General features: G+C 36.2%; 1 protein-coding gene across 4 annotated transcripts in view; it reads right to left on the bottom strand.

The window, feature by feature from the left end:
• Positions 1-23,567, bottom strand: part of LOC125064448 (ecdysone-inducible protein E75) — an 82,057-nt gene that overhangs the window by 2,777 nt on the left and 55,713 nt on the right. For 2 of the 4 annotated variants that reach the window (XM_047671467.1, XM_047671468.1), the window contains exons 2-3: positions 7,978-8,066; positions 2,546-2,690 (exon numbers count right to left, since the gene is read on the bottom strand). In XM_047671467.1, coding sequence (XP_047527423.1) covers positions 2,546-2,690; positions 7,978-8,066 — 234 coding nt within the window. Of the gene's footprint in view, positions 1-411; positions 823-2,545; positions 2,691-7,977; positions 8,067-11,115; positions 11,458-23,567 lie in introns of those variants that run through there. The other 2 variants (XM_047671469.1, XM_047671470.1) reach the window with 2 other exon arrangements.

Here is a 23,567-nt window from a genome sequence, read left to right on the forward strand (position 1 = left end):
CACGACCTATTGTTCGCAGTTGTTGATGCAAATATTCTCCTTTTGCGTATTTATTGTTCAAACAATGAGAGTATATACGTTTTACGATGTTTTATTGAATGCGTTTTATTGTTGAATCTTCATAAATCAATATCTATAGCTAAATGCATGAATTATAATTCAAGAAAAAAAAAATTAATAAAAAAAGATTAAAACATAATGATTGAACATTAATAAAAATGACAAAATAATCCAAAATTATTACAAGTAATTCTCAACATCATTTTTATTTTTAATATTATCAAAGAAATAATAGCAATAATGGATGTTATGGAAACAAATTGAAGTATCTACATTTTCTTTAATTAATTAGCCCATGTTAATAAAGGGTAATCGAAATTTTGTTATAAAAATAGGCAAACAAATACATACGAGCATTGTGATATTTCACGACTCCGTTTAGGATTCCCTTAAGAATCGGTAAATCTTCACCCATGTCTGAGACCATAACTGTTTTTCACTATAAACTAAGTAATTCACAGCCAAAGGCCACTAATAAATAAGTTTGGTAACTGTAGTTGTTTATAATTAATTTAAGTCAAGTGTCACATAGCACGAAAATAAGATCTAGCACAAGCACTGTAATCCGAATGTGCAGTAGTAATCCAATGTTTTGTTGTTATATTTGTACGCCGCGTTATAGTCAGCGGTTTGCAACGGAGCGACCACTGTGAGTGAGCCTCGAGTTCTCGTGGCGAACTGCGGAGCGACGCACTGACATAGCGATAGTAAAGAGGGCTGACGACCGATGCGCGGGCCGGACTCCCTCGCACTGCGCCGCGGCGCGCGCCGCGCCAACCTTGAACTTGAGGAGGGAGGGCGCGCGGTAGGAGGCGGGAGGGGGCCGCCGTCAATAAACTCCGCGCAGGCCCCTGCCCCCGCATATACCTCTCCGCGCGTTCTCACTCCTCACTGATACTTCTTATTCTACGATCTTAAATCCTATCCTGTCATTGATTATCCAATAACTATATTATAGTATTTTTAAATCAAATTGTTAATATACAATTCATTTAAAATAATTCTATTATCCTATTTCTTCATACTAAGAGTTTCATAATAATAAAATAAAATAAAAAAACAGATAAAAATACTAATTTTTTTCATAAGTTACTATACTTATGATTGTTGTAATTATTTTTTAGTTTTAATAAGTTTTTATTTATATATATATATTATAGTGATTAAATTAAATGACTCATTTTTTTAAATAGTAACATAGTCGTATACACAGTAATATAGCATGTCGACATTAAAAATATTATTTTCTTTAAAAAAATATATTTTGTAAATATTTAAATAACAGAAGAACAAATCGCTTTCAATAATAATATTTAAAAAATACACTATTCTCTGATATATAGATTAAATACAAAATGGGCAAGATGATTGAATGATTAGCGCCATCTACTATCGAGTGGCGGAACTAAATATTTGACATGTCGTCGATACGAACCTGCTTATCTAAGATTCAATAAACAGTGCAGTGATAGTATTATTATAAAATAAGATAATGTGGATGAATGGATTAAAATTAGTTTTTCTTCATAATTCAATTTATTATTATTTTTGACTGCACTAAGTATTGATGAACTAACAAATTAATATTTATAAAGTTAATGTGTTTTTTTATGAATTATGGAATTAAATATAAAAAATAAATATTATTACAACAAACTAATATATTCCGAATTATTTTTGCATTTCATAAAGTTTATACTTTTTATTTGACGCTACATCCATGAGTTGTTATTGGTCCGATGTGACACAGTTTTCAATAGATATAAAAGAGACATTATTTCTAGCCCTATTACGTTGGTGATTTATATGAGAGAAAATGTTTTGAGGACGATGAACTGCGTTACGAAAGTGAAAACACAAATTTCACTTTCGCGCTTACGAAATGCACCTTTCTCCGCTTTCTCCGCGCGCCGTGCGTTTAGGCTCGAAGTGGCAAGCATAAGCGATGTTAGTGTCGCAACGAGCGGAGCGGAGCGCTTTGCGGCCGTCGGGCGTCGACCCGCTTAGCGTGCGCTCACCCGCGCTTGCATAACCGACCTCCCACACCGCACACGTCCTCCGGACCCCGCACTCCGCGCCCCTCTGCCCCGCTTGCGGCAACGCGAAATAGGATCTGATCGCGGAGTAGCAATCGCGCTCGTGCTCGCAACTTGCGAGCGCTACCCACTTGGTGTGATCAGATTATTGAATAAAATAATGCAAGATCAGCCTTACTATACAAATTGCACGCATATATATTAATCAATTTTATTGGTTGAGCACTTAACGATAGGATGTAAATGTATTACGGAAAAATATGTCTTACATATATTTATTACGGTTTTATACTATCAATATAATACAATATATTGGTTAAAAAATAATGATTGCAATTTTTTTCATTCATATTAATTCACCATACTCGAACATTATCTAAATATTTACTAGATATTTTTTTTCTCTTTATTTTTTAACCAAATATAATAAAAAAATGTTTAAAACTTACCATCTCTGCTCATTCCAACGGCAATGCATTTTTTCAATCGGCAGTATTGGCACCGGTTTCTGTTTATTCTTAAGATGGAGCACTGTTGATTTTTAGTGCAGGGCCTATATTGTATCTTCTGTTGTATAGAGCGACGAAAGAAGCCCTGAGGATTACAGCTACAGTTAGAGTCACGTTCGAGATCCGAACTCTCGTCGCTAGAGCAGCCAGAGTCACTGGACTCTCGGCGGGCTTCCAGCATGCTCACCAACACCGAATGTCGCTCGCGCAACTCTGCGCCGCAAGCCATGCCGAGCACCATTCACTACGAAGCAAATACCACTCACTCGACACTAGCACCGTCGCGCGTCCTACTCACTGACAACTCTATCGTACGTAAACGCGTCTCGTGGCTAAAGTTTGCGATAGTTGCACTGCACCGACTCGGATGATGGCCGACAGCGGACTGTGCGGGCGCTGCGGCGTACGGCGCACAGTTACCCGCGCGACCTACTTGCCGGCCGCCGACCCACCCGAGAAAGTGAGAGTGCCTCAGCCCCCGCGCACCGCCTCAGCCCGATCGCGCTCCTAACGGTCCGCGCCGCTCTAGAATGCGCCGCTGCCACTGCACCGGTGCGCCGGATATAGGCCGGGCGCATCCCGGCGGGCGTCGCGGCACGAGGCCGTTCACCCCGGGTCGTCGACCGTTCGATTGCACAACAGCCGTGATCGGCCCCACTTCACCTCTCTTTCTCCTCGTCGCCCGGGAGCTAGGACACGGGCAGCTCGGGGCGACGACCGGCTTTACGCCCGGTGACGTCAGCTATGCGTCACGGCCTACCTCAATGCGCGCGCGCTCCTTGCACCTAGGGGTGCACCGGTCTAATTTAATTTATAGGTCTACATAGCAGATGCATCCAGTGCGACTTTATAATTTTTTATACCGTATTGTTTATATATATTTAGTCAAGACACATATCCGAATGCTCCTACAATTTTTTTAATAAATGCGAGTTGAACGTTGGAAATATCCGAACTAAGGTGCGCGATTTATTTATTGTTAGTTGATACAGTTTACTACTGTCTGCGTTTAGGTGGCTAGCGGAGGCTGCGAAGAGTGGCGGAAGGAGCGGTGTGCGGGGCAAGAGGCGCTCGGGTCGCTGGCCCAATTTCGCGCTGCCATCGATCCATTGTGCGCTGTGCGAGTGGCCCATAATTGGTCGCAACGCGGGCAGTGACCGGCCGTGCGGTCGTTGACCTGCTACTCGAAAACAAAACCTTTTTCGAACGTTCACAACTGGCGCGTACGACTAGAAAGAACTACGACGTCATAATTCATACCGTAATACTCACATGTGATGGTTCACAACGTTAAAACATGATCACCAAATTAAACAATAGGCGTAAGTTAAACTAATTACTATTTCAACCCTGTTTCATAATTAAAATAACTGATAAGTTATACTCGATGACAATATAAGAACACTATTATGAATATTATGTCATTAATCGTTCAACAATTAACAAAGCAACATCAAAACAATTAACCTTCGTTAATTATTTATTAATCGGTTTAAATAACGTATTTTTTTAAATCAATTATAAGAAGATATTAGAAAACGACCTACACCTAAAAATATATATTTTTCACAATAATTGTTATAATTATATCAGTAAGAAAAGGTACAAAAATTGTTTTTGTAAAATACATATTTATATTAAATAAATATAAATATAAAATACTCGCATAACGCCTGAATTATATGTAGTCACTATTATGTTATGTCATTGAGGTTAGATAACCTATTTTTTTAACATTCATTCTTGTTTCTCCCTTTTTTATAAATTTCAAAACGTTTTAATTTCTATTTATTTGTTTATATTAGTAATAATGTTCGTCGTCTTAATATACACTTTTGCCACTAGTGATTGTATATAAACCATATACAGTTCACATGTATAACCGCTACGTGATTTACAATAATAAGTAACATTGAAACAATGTTTTCTTAAAAATGAAGAAGGTCAATCAATCTTCGAGATTTTTCGATAGCGACGTTACTTGCACAGCACTCGTATTTCACTAACAAAAATATTTTACTATTGTCATTTGACATACTTGTTGTTATACTTCAGTTGTATTATTTAATAATTTATTCACATTATATAAGTGCTGATAAATTATTAAAGTATGTACCTTTGTAAAAAAACGAAGAAGTCAATAATAGGATTGTTGTGGCTTTGTCACAAATTACTGAACGATAATAAGTAAGAATAGGTTAATTATTTATGTTACGTATTGGGCCTATAAATATATACGACTTAAATAAAGTTATTTTTTTCTACCAGTCTACATCAAGCAATAGCGAGACTTATTACAGATAACGGTGTCGCGGACAATGACTTAACATTACCTCAAAGAAAACATGCTGACGCATCGATTGCTTCGGTTTACGAGGAAGCGACCGATGACCGACCCCGCTTTAGCTAACAGTCCACTACGTGCCCGCCGGTGTGCAGATGTTTACTTGATAACAAAGCCACTGACTCATATCACACTTGTGATTCACTTCCCGTCATTTCGCGAATCTATATTCGATTCGTAATGCTAACTATCGCTATGCTTATTATATTTAACCCGATAAACTATTTTAAGTAGAAATATTAAGTCATTGTAACTAAAAACTAAACGAGCGTTTTAAACATAAGAACGTATGCTGAAAAAAATTCACGGTTACAATTTTCTTGAACTCGCATATTCTCGAATGTTTTCAATCCACTTAAGCAATAAAGATAAGTCGCACTGACAGATCAATGTATTGAAATGATCGAACTAATTTGCCGAGGTAACAGTGTGTTGTGGGATGTGCTTATTAAAAATGAACGCAGTGAGATCAACGAACTTTTAAGCTGACAGTTCAAAAATAATGTGGGTTACGTTCACGTTACGTACATACATTCGTTGACCGTAAAAGTTCTTACGGCAAGAAGAGGCTGCGGCAGTACGAGAGGCGTGAGGCTCGGGGTCGTCGACCGCGCGCCCTGCACTGCAGATCGGTGCCGAAAAATAAGCGACCCACAACACGATGAAATATGTCGGTCATGACGAACAAAGAACGTGCAGAGCTATGAAAATATGCCTGTTTGTAATATATAGCTATCATAGCACTGCTCTCAATTACATAGAATAAACAATAATAAGCAATGGTTACAGAAATTGAATTACCAATAAATAAACTCAATAAGTATTGATAACATATTTAATTAAAACATTTGAAATTTGAATTCAAGTCAAATCTATAGCAAGAACGTTAAAGTGATTTAATAAAAAGTTCTTCATTTATGTTCGATACAAAGATTGTAATAAAACATGCGATTGCATTCTTATTATTTGTACCACAAATGAAAGTAACAAAACCTATTGAATAATAAGGTAAGTATGGCATTTAAGCTATTTTAAAATATTAAATAAACGTGCAATAGTAATAAGCTAGAGTTCGTTGACATCAGTGCGTACGGACACGCGCCCCGCTCGTAGTAGACCGTAAAAACCATTCATTCACGATTTTCGTTCGCAGTTGAACATGTGAGGCTGTTTTGTTGCAGCCCAGTACAGCGCCATCGCGCGGCGAATAGCCGAACTATAGTTTCAGATTTTATATCTCTGTCACTAGTTGGCGCTAGAATCGTTTTATATTTATGTCTACATATTTTTGTCCATCAACATTTTAAAAAACTCTATAGCGCGTTTAAATTTAGAGCACTAACCGAATAAACAGTACCATAGACTGATTTAATATGGACGATCTGTTTTAATTTTTGTGTAAAAAATAAATAAACCGAAAATGTATTTTTCGATGTTTAAATACATAGAATATATACTTATCATACTACTTAGTCTTAATAAGGTAACAAAACAATATTATTGCAAGATTCAAAATAAACATTAATGAGAATGTTATGGGTATGTCTTTCCGCGTATCATCGATCGTCAACCATGGCTATAAAGCTAATTTCGATTACAAAGGTCCAGACGACCGCAATCCACAAGGACACACATTGTTCCGCGCTTTGTCGACAAACTTGTAAGTTATAACCGGTTTTATTATACACTTGCACTTCTATTCCCGTCTTCCTCGCATCGCTTTCACGTTCATACAAATGACCTTTAACCGGTCGAGACTTGAACGGTAGTCGCAACTATTGTAACAATTTACAATGCAATTAAGTTAAGGACAATATAACATGCATATACAATTAAAATTTATAATCACTACATATTTACAATGTGACCTATATTAATGCATGAAATAATATTATAACATCTTACATTTTTTCATACTATATAATTTAAATATGTCAATTTAATCGACGTTAAACTTTTGTACGCGATTGTACTTTTTGTAACATCTTCAGACAGTTCAAGTGTTCTTAATAAAACTAATACAGGAAATCTCCTATTCGGAGACAAAAAGATCAAGTGGAAAAGTTATGCGGGTGATGTTGCATTCAATGAGCTTAATTTTTTTTTTAATACGCTCGCTGAACCTCTCTTAAATCATCTAATGTACTATTTTTATAAAGACATAGAAGTAAAGGAAGCCGGTTAACCTTTTTGTTATGAGGATTGACCTCGACCCCTTTGCAAAAAATACAAAGTGGAGCAATTTATAACGAAACATTTAAAAAGCAGACTCGTTCCCGTGTGATTGTTCCGGGCGAGCGAGCAGGTATCGACAACAAAAATAAGATTTATAAAATTAGGGCGCAAGGGACTGACCGCTGAACCGAGGCCAGCAGGTACATCACGAACCCATCGACCCCAAAACATGTAAATAATTCACCTACATTCCCTTATTAACGTACGCATTTGAATTAATAAACCAAGCATCTACTTTTAATACGATATTAATTGTACAGATGACAAAAAATAAGCAGGCGAAGAATTCGTATATTAATGCATCAAAAATATCACGGTCGAACTTTGTTATCTGTAGAGAGATTGTCTTCCGTGTAAGGCAACCTTGCCGTTTATATTCTAGGACATTGAAACACTCCCAGTTGTGGCGCTTATACACAAATGGCACATTATTTATAAATGAATATGAGTAACTTGAGCCCGTTCATATGTACGTAAGTAAAAGTAGACGGTTTACTGAATTAACGTTAAGTATTCGAGAAGGGTAATTATCCTTTTAAAGTATTTTAAGACAATCCGCTAATGGTTGCGTATTTCGTGATGATTGTCATAATTACCGTACGTATTTATCAGAATAATATGTTGATGACGGATTGTCACTAATTATTTATTATTATATAATTTAGTAGGTGAGTGGTACACGAGCATGGCGGCGCTCATAAATCCTATAGGTGTTGGTGAGGATGCTGTAATGCGACGATAATTCAAATTGTAATTAATAACATCATAATATGTAATAGAAAATAATATTTACCTTGCAGCCCTCACAGGAATGCACGCCGTAATGAAATCCACTCGCCTTATCTCCACAGACTCGGCACAACACCGTGGTACCATCGAACTCTGTAACAAATGAAAGAGCACTTTGAGAAAATAAATTCCTTACGTAAATGTGACGTATTACGTTTATTAATAGTATTTTATTTATAGCGGTGTACAAGCTTAACTGAAACAGTAGGTGGTACAGATTCGATAACAAACAATGTAAATCACGGATACATAAACAAAGCGAGATACTTATTTTTAAAACAAAAATAAAATTTGTGATTGTTATAGATAACTAATGAGAGAGCGTTACGTAAGGTGCATACGTACTCGTACGTCGCTAATAAAGCGAGTGACGCAAGCGCATCATGTTGCGTGCGTTGGTGACACTGAATAGTTATTTTAGAAAGCGCTAAGATTCTCCACTGCACTTGAGCGAAGTCGTTGACCCTTACATTACGAGTCTACAATCACGTTCTTCCTGGCTCTAAGAACTTTTTATAATTTGGTTAACAATAATTAATTACACTTGATTAGTTCTTATCAGAAGCGTATCAACAAAATCATTATTCTTCAGAGAATAATTATAAAATACATTAAGTAAATGATAATATGACTACAAAATTTAAAATGGGTAAATGTTTAATGACAGAACCGATTTGTTATTAGGGCAGTGTTAGATAAGATGGCGGATGGATGCATCGTGCATGACGTTCACAGGTCGTCGATGGCGGGAACTCCGCCGGGAACGGGTTTATGCGTTCGGTGCCTCCAGTTGCTCTCACTTTCCCTCGACTATATTTGTTTATTTGTTAAGGGAGCGCACCGGCCTTTAGGAAGAAACTTTCTATTTCAGGCGTCAACCACTTGCCTCGGGTCGACGTTCGGCGCGGTCGCTTTCTATGGTGTTACTTTCTTTTTTTAGTGGCAGTGAACGGGCGCCTACGACTAAATATTTCGACTTCTTCTATTGCGTTCGATGGGTTGCGTCACAGCGCAGGGATCGATGAGAACGCATCGGATGGTTAGATAGCTCTCTATTTAGTGCAAGCGATTCATGCTCGTGCATCCATTTCTTTTCGTGTGATGCAACTCGAGCGTTTTTTCTGCTGAGCGTGTGTGAGAGTCGCTCGTTCGTTACGTCAATTAAAGTGGCGAGGAAAGTGCGCTAGAAAGTGTTGGCTCCACGTAACGCGGCGATGGCGCCCAAGCGTGCAAGTGTAAGCGAAGAGTGGGCCGCATGACGCGTCCTGCTCCGCACACCGCTCCTCTCTGTGGATCTGTGTCAGGGCGATGTTTGTTTGTAAATAATTAGATCGCCGAATCTCCCAATCACGTACGACACGTTGTTTTTTATTCGAATAACACGTTTGTCTTATTAATTATAATTTGTCTATTCAGATATTTCAAATAACTACATTTATAACACCGTCTTAAAGAATTCTTGTTTTGGCACGTACTTTACTCGACCAGTAAAATTGTATACGATTTTGTACAAAAGTGCATAATACGAATAAGATAATTTACAGATACTTATGTTCAATTTCGTAAGTACCTGTATATTTTCTTTTTGTATAAAATATTTTTTATTGTGTACATTAATAATCATCTATCGATAATAGTAACAGTTTTAATTTATAATATTAATAACCTGATTATAAACTTTCGCGGGCGACTAGAAATATTTGTTATGTTAAACGTTATATATAAATGAAAAGTTATAATGACAAGGTGGAATGAACTAGAGAAACAAGTCTCGAGAGAAAAGTAAAAGTGGTGACTACGGTGTGGCGGAAGCTTGCATTAGCATTACATTGATCCCGCCGGCGCTCCGTTCTACTCATGTTATTATCTTCATTTTTTACTAACAATCGAAATGAACATCATTAACAAAAACGTAAAAATCGTACAATTGATTGAAGGATAATTAATATAAAGGATTGTAACTTCCCAGGCGTAACGGTTAACTCGTTTATTGTTATTGACTTTCAAAAGTATTAAATCAATCAATAAAAATCGATAAGATCATTAGGAATCCAACGCGAATCTATAGAATAGGTTCCCCGCGGATGTATTGAGCCCCATCGATTCGCACAGAGGGCGAAACGGCATTATTCTTTGAAGTGCTGTACATATTTAGCACAATGATTTTTTTAATTGTTTTCATCGAGCCCTGCAGCGGAAATTCTCAACAATCAATCCATCAAACTTTCGTTCTGCAACAAGCTCGAGGAAATAATAGCTAAAGGTCCGTTTATACCCGTTCTCTTTAACAATTATGAGACTATTAATCAAAAAGAGTTGTGAAGCAAAAACCCCTGTTCAATCGCTTGTGACATCGTTATAAAATTAACAATTATTAATATTAACGGTATAATATTCGTTTAAGGTGTGCGCATTATTATGTAACGTAAACGAATATCACTATGCCGGGAAACTTATTTTAAGTTAGTTTTGTTTACTAGCAAAGTTATCTTGTAACTTTAACTTTCTTTTCTAGCGTTTATGTTTTCATTTAAGAGTTTTTTAAATCGTATTTATGTTAAAATAGTAATGAAATAAATACATAGTAAATATATTTTTTTTATATAATTTGTATCACAAAAAATCAGTAGTGAAAGTAATTTTAGATTAGAAAAGATAAATTCCAATTTTTCCTATTTCCAGTTGGAACATCTTAGAAAGACTGTCGTTATGAACTGTTTATAACCGTTGAAAATATACGAAAGTTGTAACATCTATTATTGATTTTTTTGCAATTTCTATCTAAATTGCGGAAAAATTACAAAAGGTTACTTTATAATCAATTTAATAATAATACGTATTATGGTAATTTTGTAAGGTTTTATATAAATTAATAAATAAAAAAAAAACTTTTGATGTAATAAAATATACCGCAAATTACAAGAGTTCGAGTAATATATATATAAGTATATATTTTTTTTCGAACAATTATGATTTTTCAATAATTTTTGCCTTTACTTTAACAATAATTAAAACTACAATCACCAGTTTAATAAGATTGTGCAGGTATCTTTTTAATCGAAATTCTTATTGAATCCCTTGTATTCTTGGCGGGAGCCAAACGTAAACAAACTGTTGATATGGTCATCTGTGAATAGCCTACCTATATGCAGTTCTGGTTCTCGCTCCTTATGAGCCGAACTCATCATACTGTCGGCTGCTGTTGGCGCATCATAACGCCCATAGCTGCTGTCCGGAGACATCACTAATAGTCATACGATTAAAACTAAACAAAATAATTTAATAGTCCCTTCACACTGCACTACACGAAAGCCACATTTGAAACCGTAAACATATAACGTATGTCCAGATCACTGTAACGAAAATATAGGACAGGAGTGCATAAACCGAAATGCGCGCTCGGCACGTCGCGAAGGATGAAGGTCGCTCGTCTAACGAAATTGCCACTGCACGCGTCGCGTGCGTCTCACTCGAGCTCGAACGACGAACTGAGCTGGGCCGCGCGCACTTCTGTTCGTTACCGTGCGAGTCTCCCCTTAAGAGTGAAAGTCTGCAAAATGATCAGCGCTCGGTGCGATACAATCGCTTCGACTATGAAGCGGACACCGCCGAGCGAAAATAGCCTTTATTGGCATACGAAGCCTGTCAGTCTGTATTTCGAAGCGAGCCTCGGCGCGCTTCGAACTCCGGTCTCCGAGGTCATTGCCGCGTTGTCGGTGGACCAATCGCGAGCGCGCGCAGACTTGCGCGGCGAGCTATTGGAGGGTCTCGAGTCCCGTTCCCCGCTACCCGCACCGCGCGTTCGAGTTCGAAGACCTGAACCTTGCGGGCGCACCGCGGCCAAGGTCGCGCGAGAGCGGTGCGGACTGAGAGCGCAGCCGAACGTTCGAGTGGGACGCAGCTGCGGCCGTGCCGGTTGCGTCACACTACTAAAATATTTTTGGTGATGGAACGCGAGTGAACTTGAACACGAAATCGAGCTAATGGATGGCGAGTGCTGTGTAGGTCGCCGCGTGACGGGGTGACCCGCTGCCGTCTCGGCCCGCTTGCCTCCTAGCCTAGCACACTGCTCGCTTCCTGAAACCTCTTTAACTTTCCAGCGGATAATTTTAGGAAACTGATGAAACATCGTAATTTCTTTCCGAAGCAATTTTGATACTAGGAAACATTGATTGTTTTCTGTAGGTGCTGGATGCCATCATTGGCGAGATCACGTAGCAATCAGTATATATGGGCTATATCATCACACACTCTAGAATACCTATATACCTTGCTCATAAGTCATACCTTGACATTGATTAACACTTAAATAAAAATGGACTATCTACAATTACATCGGATATAAACTAACTAAAGATTAAAACATAAATAAATGTACCAATATGAAGATCATAGCCTAACAAGTAACAACTAATTATTATCTGTCCCTTGTTAGTTATATAATGATAATGTCAAAAAGAGCCTCTAAATTCAGGTAACTTGAGGTGCAGAATTAAACAAAAATACTGTCTTTTCAACACGTAGTCTTATTGATAAACAAGTTTCTATATCTGATAGGTATATAGATGATTTAATTTTATATAACGTCCTCAACGTTACATTTAGCAGGAATATTTCGACCTTATATTTTTAACATAGAGTTGTAATTGGCTTGCAAGTTAAGTTATTTATGTAAGATAAAGACGAGTGGCGGTGGGCGTCAGAGCGGGTGAACGACCTGGAAATTTTGGCGCAGGCCGGTCAAGGCCACCACCCGCGCAGGCGCTTTGCGACACTAAACTGATCTGGTCTGAATCTAAAAATTTATTATCACTTTGTAGGTAATGACATTTGTGTTTGAATAAAGTATATTTTACTGACAAAATTATTGTGTTAAAGATACTTTCAGATTATATAATTAATTAATAATATTGGAAATGAAACATTTTGATATAAATAAAGTAAACTGTATTGTTTTTTTTTTAATTTTCTGTTCCTTTGCAAGTTTTTGATTTGTAGGGATTACTATAGAATATAAATCGCTATGTTTTTGATTTGTAGGGATTACTATAGAATATAAATCGCTATGTTTCTGGGGCATTAAGTGGCTACTGTATCTGTAACCGGACCAGACTATACTTATATGTCCCCCTCGTTAAATAAATACATCACCTGTTACGGAGCATTTCATTCGGAGCATAAATCTGTACGCCATTGCGAGTTGACGTAAACAATGGATGTAAACCACTTTTCTAACGAATAGAGAAGCATTTTCAATTTGTTTTGGTGGAAACCGATAACGAACCTAGATTTTTGGTATACACTGGCTGAGACCATCCCTTCAGTCAATCACTATCCTAGATAGATAAATACTCTAGAATGCTATTAGATATATACGATTTGAAGTTATCCTTATTAAACTACCATCTGTTGATGTTGTTTGGTAATAATATTTGACAAATGTTAATTTTTATTCTAAATCCTAAAAACCCAAGTAATTATATTTACATCTGCAATTTTTAATTAAAATTTCTGTACATTGTATTTCTGGAAACATATTGATTGTTATTTATATAAAAAATATATAGGGTAAGTACATTTGTGTTTAGTGTCTAAGTAAGATTACAAAGATTTGAAGTTCAATATAGAATAGCTATAACTTTAACAGATGCCTCAGTATATAAAAACTTTTGCAAAACGCATAAAAGGGTTGCGCTCACCCGACATTTGATTGAAAGGTGCGCTTATAGTTTTTTATTTACATTTTTTGTCGAAATTATTTCGCTTCAATACTTTCCCTTAAAGTTTGACAAAAGGGCTACTTTTTATAGGTTTCGCATATATCCTCCCACGTGATGGGTGCTCGGAGAATCGCAAAAAGGTAAATATCGTTTTTTGTCAACCAGTTCCAACGTATCTGAGTTGAATTTTCTACCATCTGATGTTCCGTGTTCATTATTTCTTTTGAAAATTTTCTTATTTAATACTTTTGTTTTGTTGTCATGTCATTTCCTAATAACACTACCAGTAATATGTATATACACTGGATATCTTTTAATGCGACAATGACTTCCTGCTACAATTAAACCGGATTATAATTAATACTATCTAAGAGCGCTAAGGTAATTTATAGTTTATTTTAAATGACTTTTATTGGATAACCAATTTATTACGTTGTTTTAGCTTAGTTTATATGGTGTTGTTTCGATCATTTTTATAATCCTTGTTGTCGCCTGCGGCTTCGCCCGCGATTTAGGACCTTTGTGCTTCCTTGGAGTTCAAGCTACGTACAATTTCATCAAATTCGTTTCAGTGGTTTGACCTTCAAAGACCAACAGAGAGGGTTACTTTTGCATTAATAATATTAGTATAGATAAGTATTATTTTTAATAATATGCACTTTGTTTAAGTCAATCTAAATTGCAAATGATATTTTTTGTAAACATTTCAACCCAATAAATAAACAATGTAACAACAATGCCATATGTGCACTTCGAATAAATGTGTGAAAGTGAATGGGTGCCCAATTTTTTTACTTCCTTCCGTTGCCCTCACTTTTTAATATCGGGACGCGAATATCAAATTACACGGTAGATTGTACAATAAATGTAATGAAGAAATATTTTACATTCTGTTCCATTGCTAGTAGGGTGTAAAATCGCTTGTCGTGTTAATATACAAGCTGGTGCCTGTCGGTAGCCACATGTATTAGTTGGCATTGTTCATCATGACCACAGCCGATGCAGAGCCGATTCACTTTTAACGATCTTGATAGATCGGACGTACTTTTTGCATTTATAAAAAAAGGAGCGACTACCATATTGTTTGCAATTTACGGCTTCCGTTTTTTTTATGTCCGGATCAGTAATGGTTGTGTCTTTGCTAGTTATTAGTTTCAAATACCTATAATGCATAAACTCAACGCACTGATGAAAATAGCTTGAAATCAACAAACAGACATATCACATAACCAATGTAATTAGAACACTCGATTGTGAAAACGATTACTATTATTATAAAAATGTCGAATTTGATGTTTTCAAAAACCGCTCGCTAACGCAGTCGCCCTTTGAAATGTCGAATGAAACAATTGTAGGTCCGGACGGCCTTCTCCAGACCAAGGACACGAGGACAATGGGGCGGGATGCCCGGCGCCCGGCCGCACCGGACAAACAGGTTCACGTATATTATACTGTGTATTTTACAACCCATAAAATACTAATTACGTCGTTTAGCATTAAATAGTTTACAAAGTTTTCAGCAGTTTTAGTTTCAGTTTAGACGAGATAAGAAAAAAATAATGACGATATCATAGTAAAAGTCGTTTCCTAATACAAACAGAGAAGTCAATTTATATTTTGTAATGTGTTGTGAATTCTTTAATCTAATGGGCACGTGGAATTGAGTAAATATTTTCAATATAAAAACGCAAGACGTCGTAATTGGAGGATGGCTGTAGTGCATACGAAGAAAACTTGTAATAAATTAAATAAGTCACGTGGTGCCTCGTCGACACTCCGGCCGCGTGTCGGTTGGTGTGCCGAATGTTTGCGGTGCGGACGAGTGGCTCGGTCAAGGCCTCGCTGAGACAAGCGGTTATCCGATGCGCACTCGAAACACGAACCCGAAAGTGTTGTGTTTTTATACAAAACTAAAACAAAGCGTTAAATCACGTGTGCGTTATATGTCGAAGTAGAAAGTATACGTTAAAAGGGTTATATGCATAGTCAGGTTAAATTATTTCGATGTTGTTCATTTATTATTGAATTAGGTAATTTGTTTTTGAAAAGATCTAATTCAATTGACATTGAACGTGCACAAATATTTGGGAGCGGCGACGAGTACCGAGCTTCAGCGAGTTTTTCCGAAGCAGCGCGAGGTCAGCCAGAGTCAATTACCCCGGGCATGCTGTTACGCCGTTGATGATGACACTGCGCTTGCACACAATATTTTACATATGTCATTTATATCATATGTCATTTGTATTGAGTATTCACGTTATGCTAATATTAAAATATAAATAAATCAGGTATTTTTTGGTCAATTCTATTTTGTATATTATTTGTCTTAGACTTTTACTAATTATTATAAAATATGTGGTAGGTAAGTATATAGCAATTAGCAACTAATGCGTTATCGAACATGTTGCTCTGATACATCGGGGCAGTGGACATGATTACTAATTGGCGCGGCGAGTGTTGATGTGACGTGAGTTGATGTGTTAATATTATTAGAATGAATAAGCAAGCATGACATACAGCCCGTGTGATCCGGACGCGTTCAATCGTTCCGACCTCGTCCGATTCGGCAACCCGTGCCAAGGCCAAGGTCAATTCGTCGGGTGCGCTCAATTAATAGCTAGCTACATGACTCCACGACGGACGTTGGGGCCCCGCGCCCCGAGCGGTTTCGTACACAAAAGTCATGCACCTGCATGTATAGTCATCTCAATGTAAGACACCGCAGATACGTTTTGAAATTGTGATGTAAATCGTTTTTTAATCATTAGCTTCATTAAATATGCCCATCGTCGAATAATAACAGATGAATATAATAACTTAGACAGTAATACTAGCAGTATTTGCATGATAATATACTATAAAATATATAATTTCCCGTATATTATAGCAGACATATTGCTTAAAAAACGGATATATTGACCAGAAAAAATATTCGGGGATTATAGAAAAATAGTTAATTCTTAGTACAAATTCTATTTACATGAAGTATCAAACAGCGTAGACAGACCGACAACCGAAACATGAATGCTAACGTAATCGACCTTCAGACGTCGACATTAACCAACACATAATTATTTCATCCTACAATGTATAGGAAGATAAGGAATTAATGTGTTGACGGCGAATACTATTTATACACATAATTACAAGACACGTTAAGAACATTCTTCTATGGAGTTTTTGTTTAATGTCTTGTTGATTCTAAAAATTTTCCACCTTTTACTAGATGACCGGAGTCAAATCAACATAGTTAAATATACATATTTTACGTTTTAGTTTATTACCGATTTACAATTATATTATACCTCTATAATGATTACCAAAATATGCCATATTAAAAACATTTCATATAAATATAATGACTGGTCATCATTGTTAAAACAGGTAGGTTATATTACAACTCATAATAAATTGAAATACTGGCCTACCTAACATAATAAAACGTAGACAGATTTCCTGGTGCAAATATAGGAACGTGTCAATGTCAAATAGTACCGAATTAACCGCAATGTCGGTATCGTCAAGGCGAAATCAACTTGAGGAAGCATTCAGAGTAATGTGTATTAGTAATGTATGTGTATAATTCACAGTAACGAATAAATGCAATGTATAAACCATAGGGAATATTTTATGCGCCTGTATTGAACGTTTACCGTAGTGCAAATTTATATGAACTGAATAAATTTGCAATTTGAGGAAGTATCCAGAATACTAGAAACTTAATTAAAAATGCAATTTCCTTTCTCTCATACATCGTTTTGCGTGCAATTTACCTTGATATTTACGCCGAAGTGAGACTTCCTGCTCTTGATAAAGGACGACTAGATATAAAAGATAGGAATAAAGTCAGCGAATTATTGTTAACAATAAAGTTTAACAAAAAGATAATTTGAACAATTAGTCAATGATTAAATGGAATGGCAAAAGTTTGTGTTAAATCTTTAGACCGAAACAAAATACAATGCGAGCAAGGTAACTGGACCATTGAAATCGGCTCCACACTCGGGAATTTAGAACTAAACCAAGACTGAGTGCGATATAATAATAATACAAGATGTAATAGCTTGTAAACGTTAGAGCAGCGAGGCGGTGTGTGTAATCAGAGCGGCGCGGGCGCGAGCTGGTTGATGATGCACTCTGTTGTATAATGCACCAGCGCAGTGTGCACGTTACGTTGCATTACTTACTACTACACAACAGGGACGAGAATGAGGAAGTTTATCGTGTTTTCGTTTCCTACTGTTACATTTACTTGGTCTCATTAGCCGTAGATAGCCGAACGACAAGTCACCCCGGCACAGTTTACACTGTGTCATATTTTCTTTCTCGAAACTGATTCAAGTTGTTTTCTTAGCTCTCATATTTGAATGATTTCTCATATGAATTTCTAGTAGCCCATTATACATCTTTGTCCTGTTTTTTGACAAAATATACATACATATAAAGGAAAAAAAAACAAATATATTTGATCTCGAACCAAATACATTTTGATCAGTATTTCTTGAAAACAATTTCTGTTTTGTTTTATTCCAAAGTTTTCTCAATTGTTTATTTAAAATTTAACTACCGAGATCTTAAGAGTATTTTCAGAATTAGGAGGTAGTGATTAGACAAATGCCAGAGAAAAGGTAGGCGCGGAAATGCGGGGCTACATGATTTTCGTCAGGCTGTGGAGCGGAATATTGCGCAGCATTCGATTCTGAAAACGTGTCCGAAGAAAGTTCACGGCCGCGCGTTGACGCCACCACCTGCCGCCTCCCGCGCTCCGCTCCCCGCCTCCGCTTCCGCACCCGCGTCACCTTCCGCGCTCTCACCTCGCCCACACTGATAAACTGAACACCCCTTGTCCTTTACTGCTAGCACTGTAAAAGCTTACATTACGAGTATTACGCATTTATTAAACGTTTAGGATAATGTATTTTATATACCTAATAATGACATTACATATCAATTTTTTAGTTTAAAATGAGGCCATCACTTTTTGACTAACCTATGACCTAAACGGATATTAATCAATATAGAAAGACATGTTATTTTGAAATTATATTTGTAATACGACCTGTTACTCTGATTGGACTTTGATATATATTTCCTTGAATTTTTTGTTGGTTCGCGGGATTTTGTAATAAGTGCGCAGTTTCCGAGGCTGGAGCAATGGTTTATGAGGAGATAATCGCGAGGGGCTCGCGGGGAGGGGCGAGTACCCACCATGGCCTTGGTGCGTTCGTTGGCCGCACGGCGCGTGTAAAGCCGCGATAATTTCGGCGGTTGCGCGCTGAAGTCTACTGACCCCGTCGTTGTTTGCGACGCAAATGATCCTTGACTTTATTTAAATCACTACCTACCTTCCCCTTAGATATTTTTGAAACTTGACGCATAATGAAGTATAAGTTAAATAAAGTGGGGTGGTTTGGAGTCCTTATTGTGTTTATAATACAAGTTAGCTTTTTTGGTAATTATAAAAAATTCTAACAAAATCGCGTATAAAAGTTGAAGGTAAGAAATAAATGTATTCTAATTGTAACAATTATAATCGCTTAATGTATACAATGCGTATTTTCATCCATGCAATCAACAACATTATTTGAACTTCGAGTGCATATTGCGAGGCAAGAGAAAGTAATATGTAATACCTATAGGTAGCCGACTTTCATTTCATCACAAACCGGTTTGTATCACTTTTTTCTACCGCATGGTGCCCCCACTCTGATGCAATGTGTGTGAAGTCACTTCCTCTATATTTTAGGAATTACAAGTATTATGCTAACAATAATAAACCTTACTTCAAACTCATGCGCAAGAGTGAGCCACGTAACACCTTATTTTAAGTGTATATCATAAATTTGACCATGAAAACTAATAATAACATAAAAATGGCTACCACAAAATATATGAAAATTACAGATACTATACTACAATATCATACATGTTATAGTGTTGACATAAAGCAGCAAAGGTATAGTTATATAGATAAATTTACGTTGGTAATATACTATATCCTTTGAGGTAATATTTAATGAAGTAGGGGCGATTGATAAAGATACATTAGGTGACAAAGACTTGACATCCGATTTATACATACAGTTCAAATTGAAATCCATAGTTCTTCAAATTATACCTACTTTGCGTGATTATATTATCATACACTAAGCTAACTATTATTTCTAAAGTAATAATTCAGAAATGAATGGAAAGTATAAGCTGCTTTCTTTAAATAATTTTATCCGTGTAAAAAATGTTTAACAATGAAGTCGTCGTTAAGCCTTAAATAATTTATATAATTAAATAACATACGGCGGAAAGTTTAATAATTGTATACCATTGGTTATTTTTGGGTGGTTTCGATTTTTGGCAATCGGTAATATAAATATTTCGTGGCTCGCGTACTATTGTGTGCACTTCCTCGTTTTCCAGCTGGCGGTGAAACGTAGCCGCCTCCTGGTATCTTGTTGTTAGTAAAAGTCGAAAGGTATACGGAAGTTTTTTACATTTCTTATTTCTATAATGACGGGGCGGAAAGGTATTTTTTTAGTACGCGTGTATGGGTGTACATTCGCACATGTTTACGCGTGCCACGTCTCCATAAATGTATTATAGACATGCATATGGTCGATCGGAATTCCTACCCTATAATCATATCACGAGTAATATTTAAGAGGTTATTTAACAACAGTTGCTATCTTATGTAAGAGAGAATAGTGGCAAAGAATTTTCTATAGTTGTGGAGTGGGGACGGTAATAACTAGTGGTGTCGGCGACCGCGCGCGCGTGCACTCAACTCCGCGAGTGCGTGTAACGGTTCCCACCGTGTCTGTACTACATTGCCATCGTTCAATAAATAAATGATTTTCAATTCTCAAAAAATATAAGTATATCTTGATTAAAACAATTTAGTATTAAATAAAAAATACAGCGAGTAATTTTATTCCAAACAATAGCACATAGGTTTTTATGGGGCAGAGCGCGCCAATTCTTGCAATCATGATCAAGATTTTATACTTGTTTAATGAAAATAATAAAGACTTAGACTTTTAGTAGTTAAATTTTGGACATTATTTTTATTTCATTTACACTTTTTTTTGTTCATTGTTTTTAGTAAAAATGCAAATACAGAACAACTTCATGTTCAACTGAAGTTTTATTATTAATGTGACTTATATTAAACTACGTTGCTTAATAGTTGAGTATCAAAGTAATGACAATAATTTTTTTTTGAATGATATAGAAAAAAACCTACGACATAATGATTATTTTTGACCTATATCATTGTTAGGGCATCGAGCGTCAAGTAAATTAAAGCATCTGCCACGAGAACAATGTATTTCAATACCAATTTTTTAACCCTTAAGCTGACTTCCTTTTAATTTCGATTTTTAAAGGATACCATTTTATAAGTTTTTTACTAAAAGAATAGTACAAAAACTACCGCTCGCAAAAAAATCTACGGCGCGAATCGACCTACCCTTTCTTTTCATCTCAGATTTCACTAACAGGTAATGCGTCCAATTTTTTGCTTGAATATGTGTATCTTCTTACGATTTTCGCGATACAACTCTTTTGTGAATTTGGAAAAAATAAATTATTGTTTAATCTAAACCTTTTTGGGATAAAAACGAGGGTCTGAACTTTTTAAGATTACTTTTTTGAGCTTCCTTTTGTTAGGACGGTTCGTAACCGACATTCCCAGATTGAAGTTGCATTGTGTTTTCGCTAAATGATATAAACGAAGAACCCTCATTCAAATATTTAGTGTTAATGATAAAATATCAGCGGGATATTTTGCAATATATTCACAATTTTGACAATCATAGTTCAGTTATAGGTTTAAAAGACATCTTAAAATTTGTGCTTTTTTTGATTCATCGCATATATAAATCAAGTCATTTTTTAACAACTCTGTTTATACCTACTAAGTAATTTTTTATGTTGAAGGAAATGGTTCTCATACTTTTTTTTATACAAAAAATACATTGTTACGTCCAAAACTCAGACGTCAATTGTTCAATTCAGTTTTAACGTTGACGTTTATTGCTCTAACAATACATGACTGTGGCGATTTTGTTTGCGGTTGGTTTACCGTCGAGGACTCAGCAGGACATTCGGACATCATTAACGCTTTTCAAAGTATAATGTAACTTAACTTAGTTGTTTGATTTATGACGAATAAATGAATACGCAATTTCTAGGGGTAGAGGCCGGGAAGGCGCGTGAATTTATGGATGCGACCGAAGATATTACGTATGCATTAGGAGTACAGTTGCAGTTGCATTAGTAAGCGATTGCACGACAATTGCGGTGCGATGACGGGAGTAGCTGTTCGCGAGTCAAGCGGCTATAGGGCGAGCGCCGTTAGGACGGGGTGACTGACTTCACCACTGCAGCCTGCTACCTGGTGCATTGTGCTCTAACGAGAACGCATTACGTGCAATCATAACTTGCGTCGGCCGAATCTTACCGATACTCGGAGATAGGACGAGGATAACTTCGATGTCGATTCATTCACTTACCTGTAACAAAAAAAACAACAAATTCATTAAATAGGTTGCACGTCAAGTATCTGTATACATAATTTATGTACAAATATATCAAGTGGAACAATCTTCGTTTTTGCGTAATAAAAATTAGATTAACTAGTTCTATTTAAATAAATACATTAGTTCTGTTTCAGAATTATTTAAAATTTAAATACTTGGCGCATTGGGTATGTGTTATAAATGAAGTCACGTTAACATATCGACACTGAGTTTTATTTGCCGCACAGGAAATGTATAAGGTCAATGCACGAAATGGTGTCATTCACAGTCGAAGGTGGCTACTGAACCCGAGCTTGTCGTCCTTGAAACTTCCACCAAAATCGGCAATGACCAACACAACACGACGCTACGTCTGTGTGTTCTTTCGTTATTGTACCCACACACTGTAGCCTGAAATGTGTTAAAAGCGCTTATTAACACATACAAGCATAATTTTAAATTAACTTTCCTCGGAATATGCATGGAAGGAACGAAACATTAATGATAGTTTTTTATTTCATGTAATTAGACATTCGTTTTTATAGTCTACCAAAAAAAGTAAACCACGTTACTGTGTCTTCTATTTTGAACGCGATTAAGTGAATATTACTATTAATAACGTTGGTAACGTTATTAATATTATATTTTAAAATTAAAAATAATAATAGTAATTAATAAATATTTTACAGTTCTCAAATGAGAGGAATAGGTGAATTAGTCAATTTTCTAATTCTAGCTTACCAGTGCAAATAGTTGAGTGGTTGATAATAAAAAATGTATAATATTGGCGTGAAGGCTCGGGCCAGTGACCGATGCCGAATCTCAAGGTCTGCGAACGACGTAGTAAACAAGTGTCGACGTTGATAGTCGGCTTACGGCTAGATACACACACACCACGCAGTCGCTAACAAAGCGAGAATACTCTACCTACATATATGTTTGGCCTTTTTCAGGAATTTATAAGCCATTCCTTTTGATCCCAATGGTTGTAATTTAGAATACTTTACTTTTTAAAATCTCAATATTTACTTGTCTTACTGTGACAGTGTGATTTTTCCTTTTAATGCTATTATTTAAATTACTATCCGGTATCCCATTATAAAATATATATTTTATTTCTCATGTGTATATATTTTTTTTATAGATAATTCTACCAAAATGACCGGTCCAGAAATTTTCCAATCACGTGAATAATATTAGATACATACAATAAACAATATAATGTTTTGAGAGTTACGTAATCTATACACAGCAAATAAAAAATATATATATGTATAACATTATACATCCTTGCTTACGGCTAAAGCATGAATACATGGCAGTATATATCCTTGAATTGAAAATAGTCTCATCGAAAGTTC

The sequence above is a fragment of the Vanessa atalanta genome, chromosome 6 (genome assembly GCF_905147765.1).
Source record: "Vanessa atalanta chromosome 6, ilVanAtal1.2, whole genome shotgun sequence".
In the NCBI taxonomy this organism is placed as follows: Eukaryota; Metazoa; Arthropoda; class Insecta; order Lepidoptera; family Nymphalidae; genus Vanessa; species Vanessa atalanta.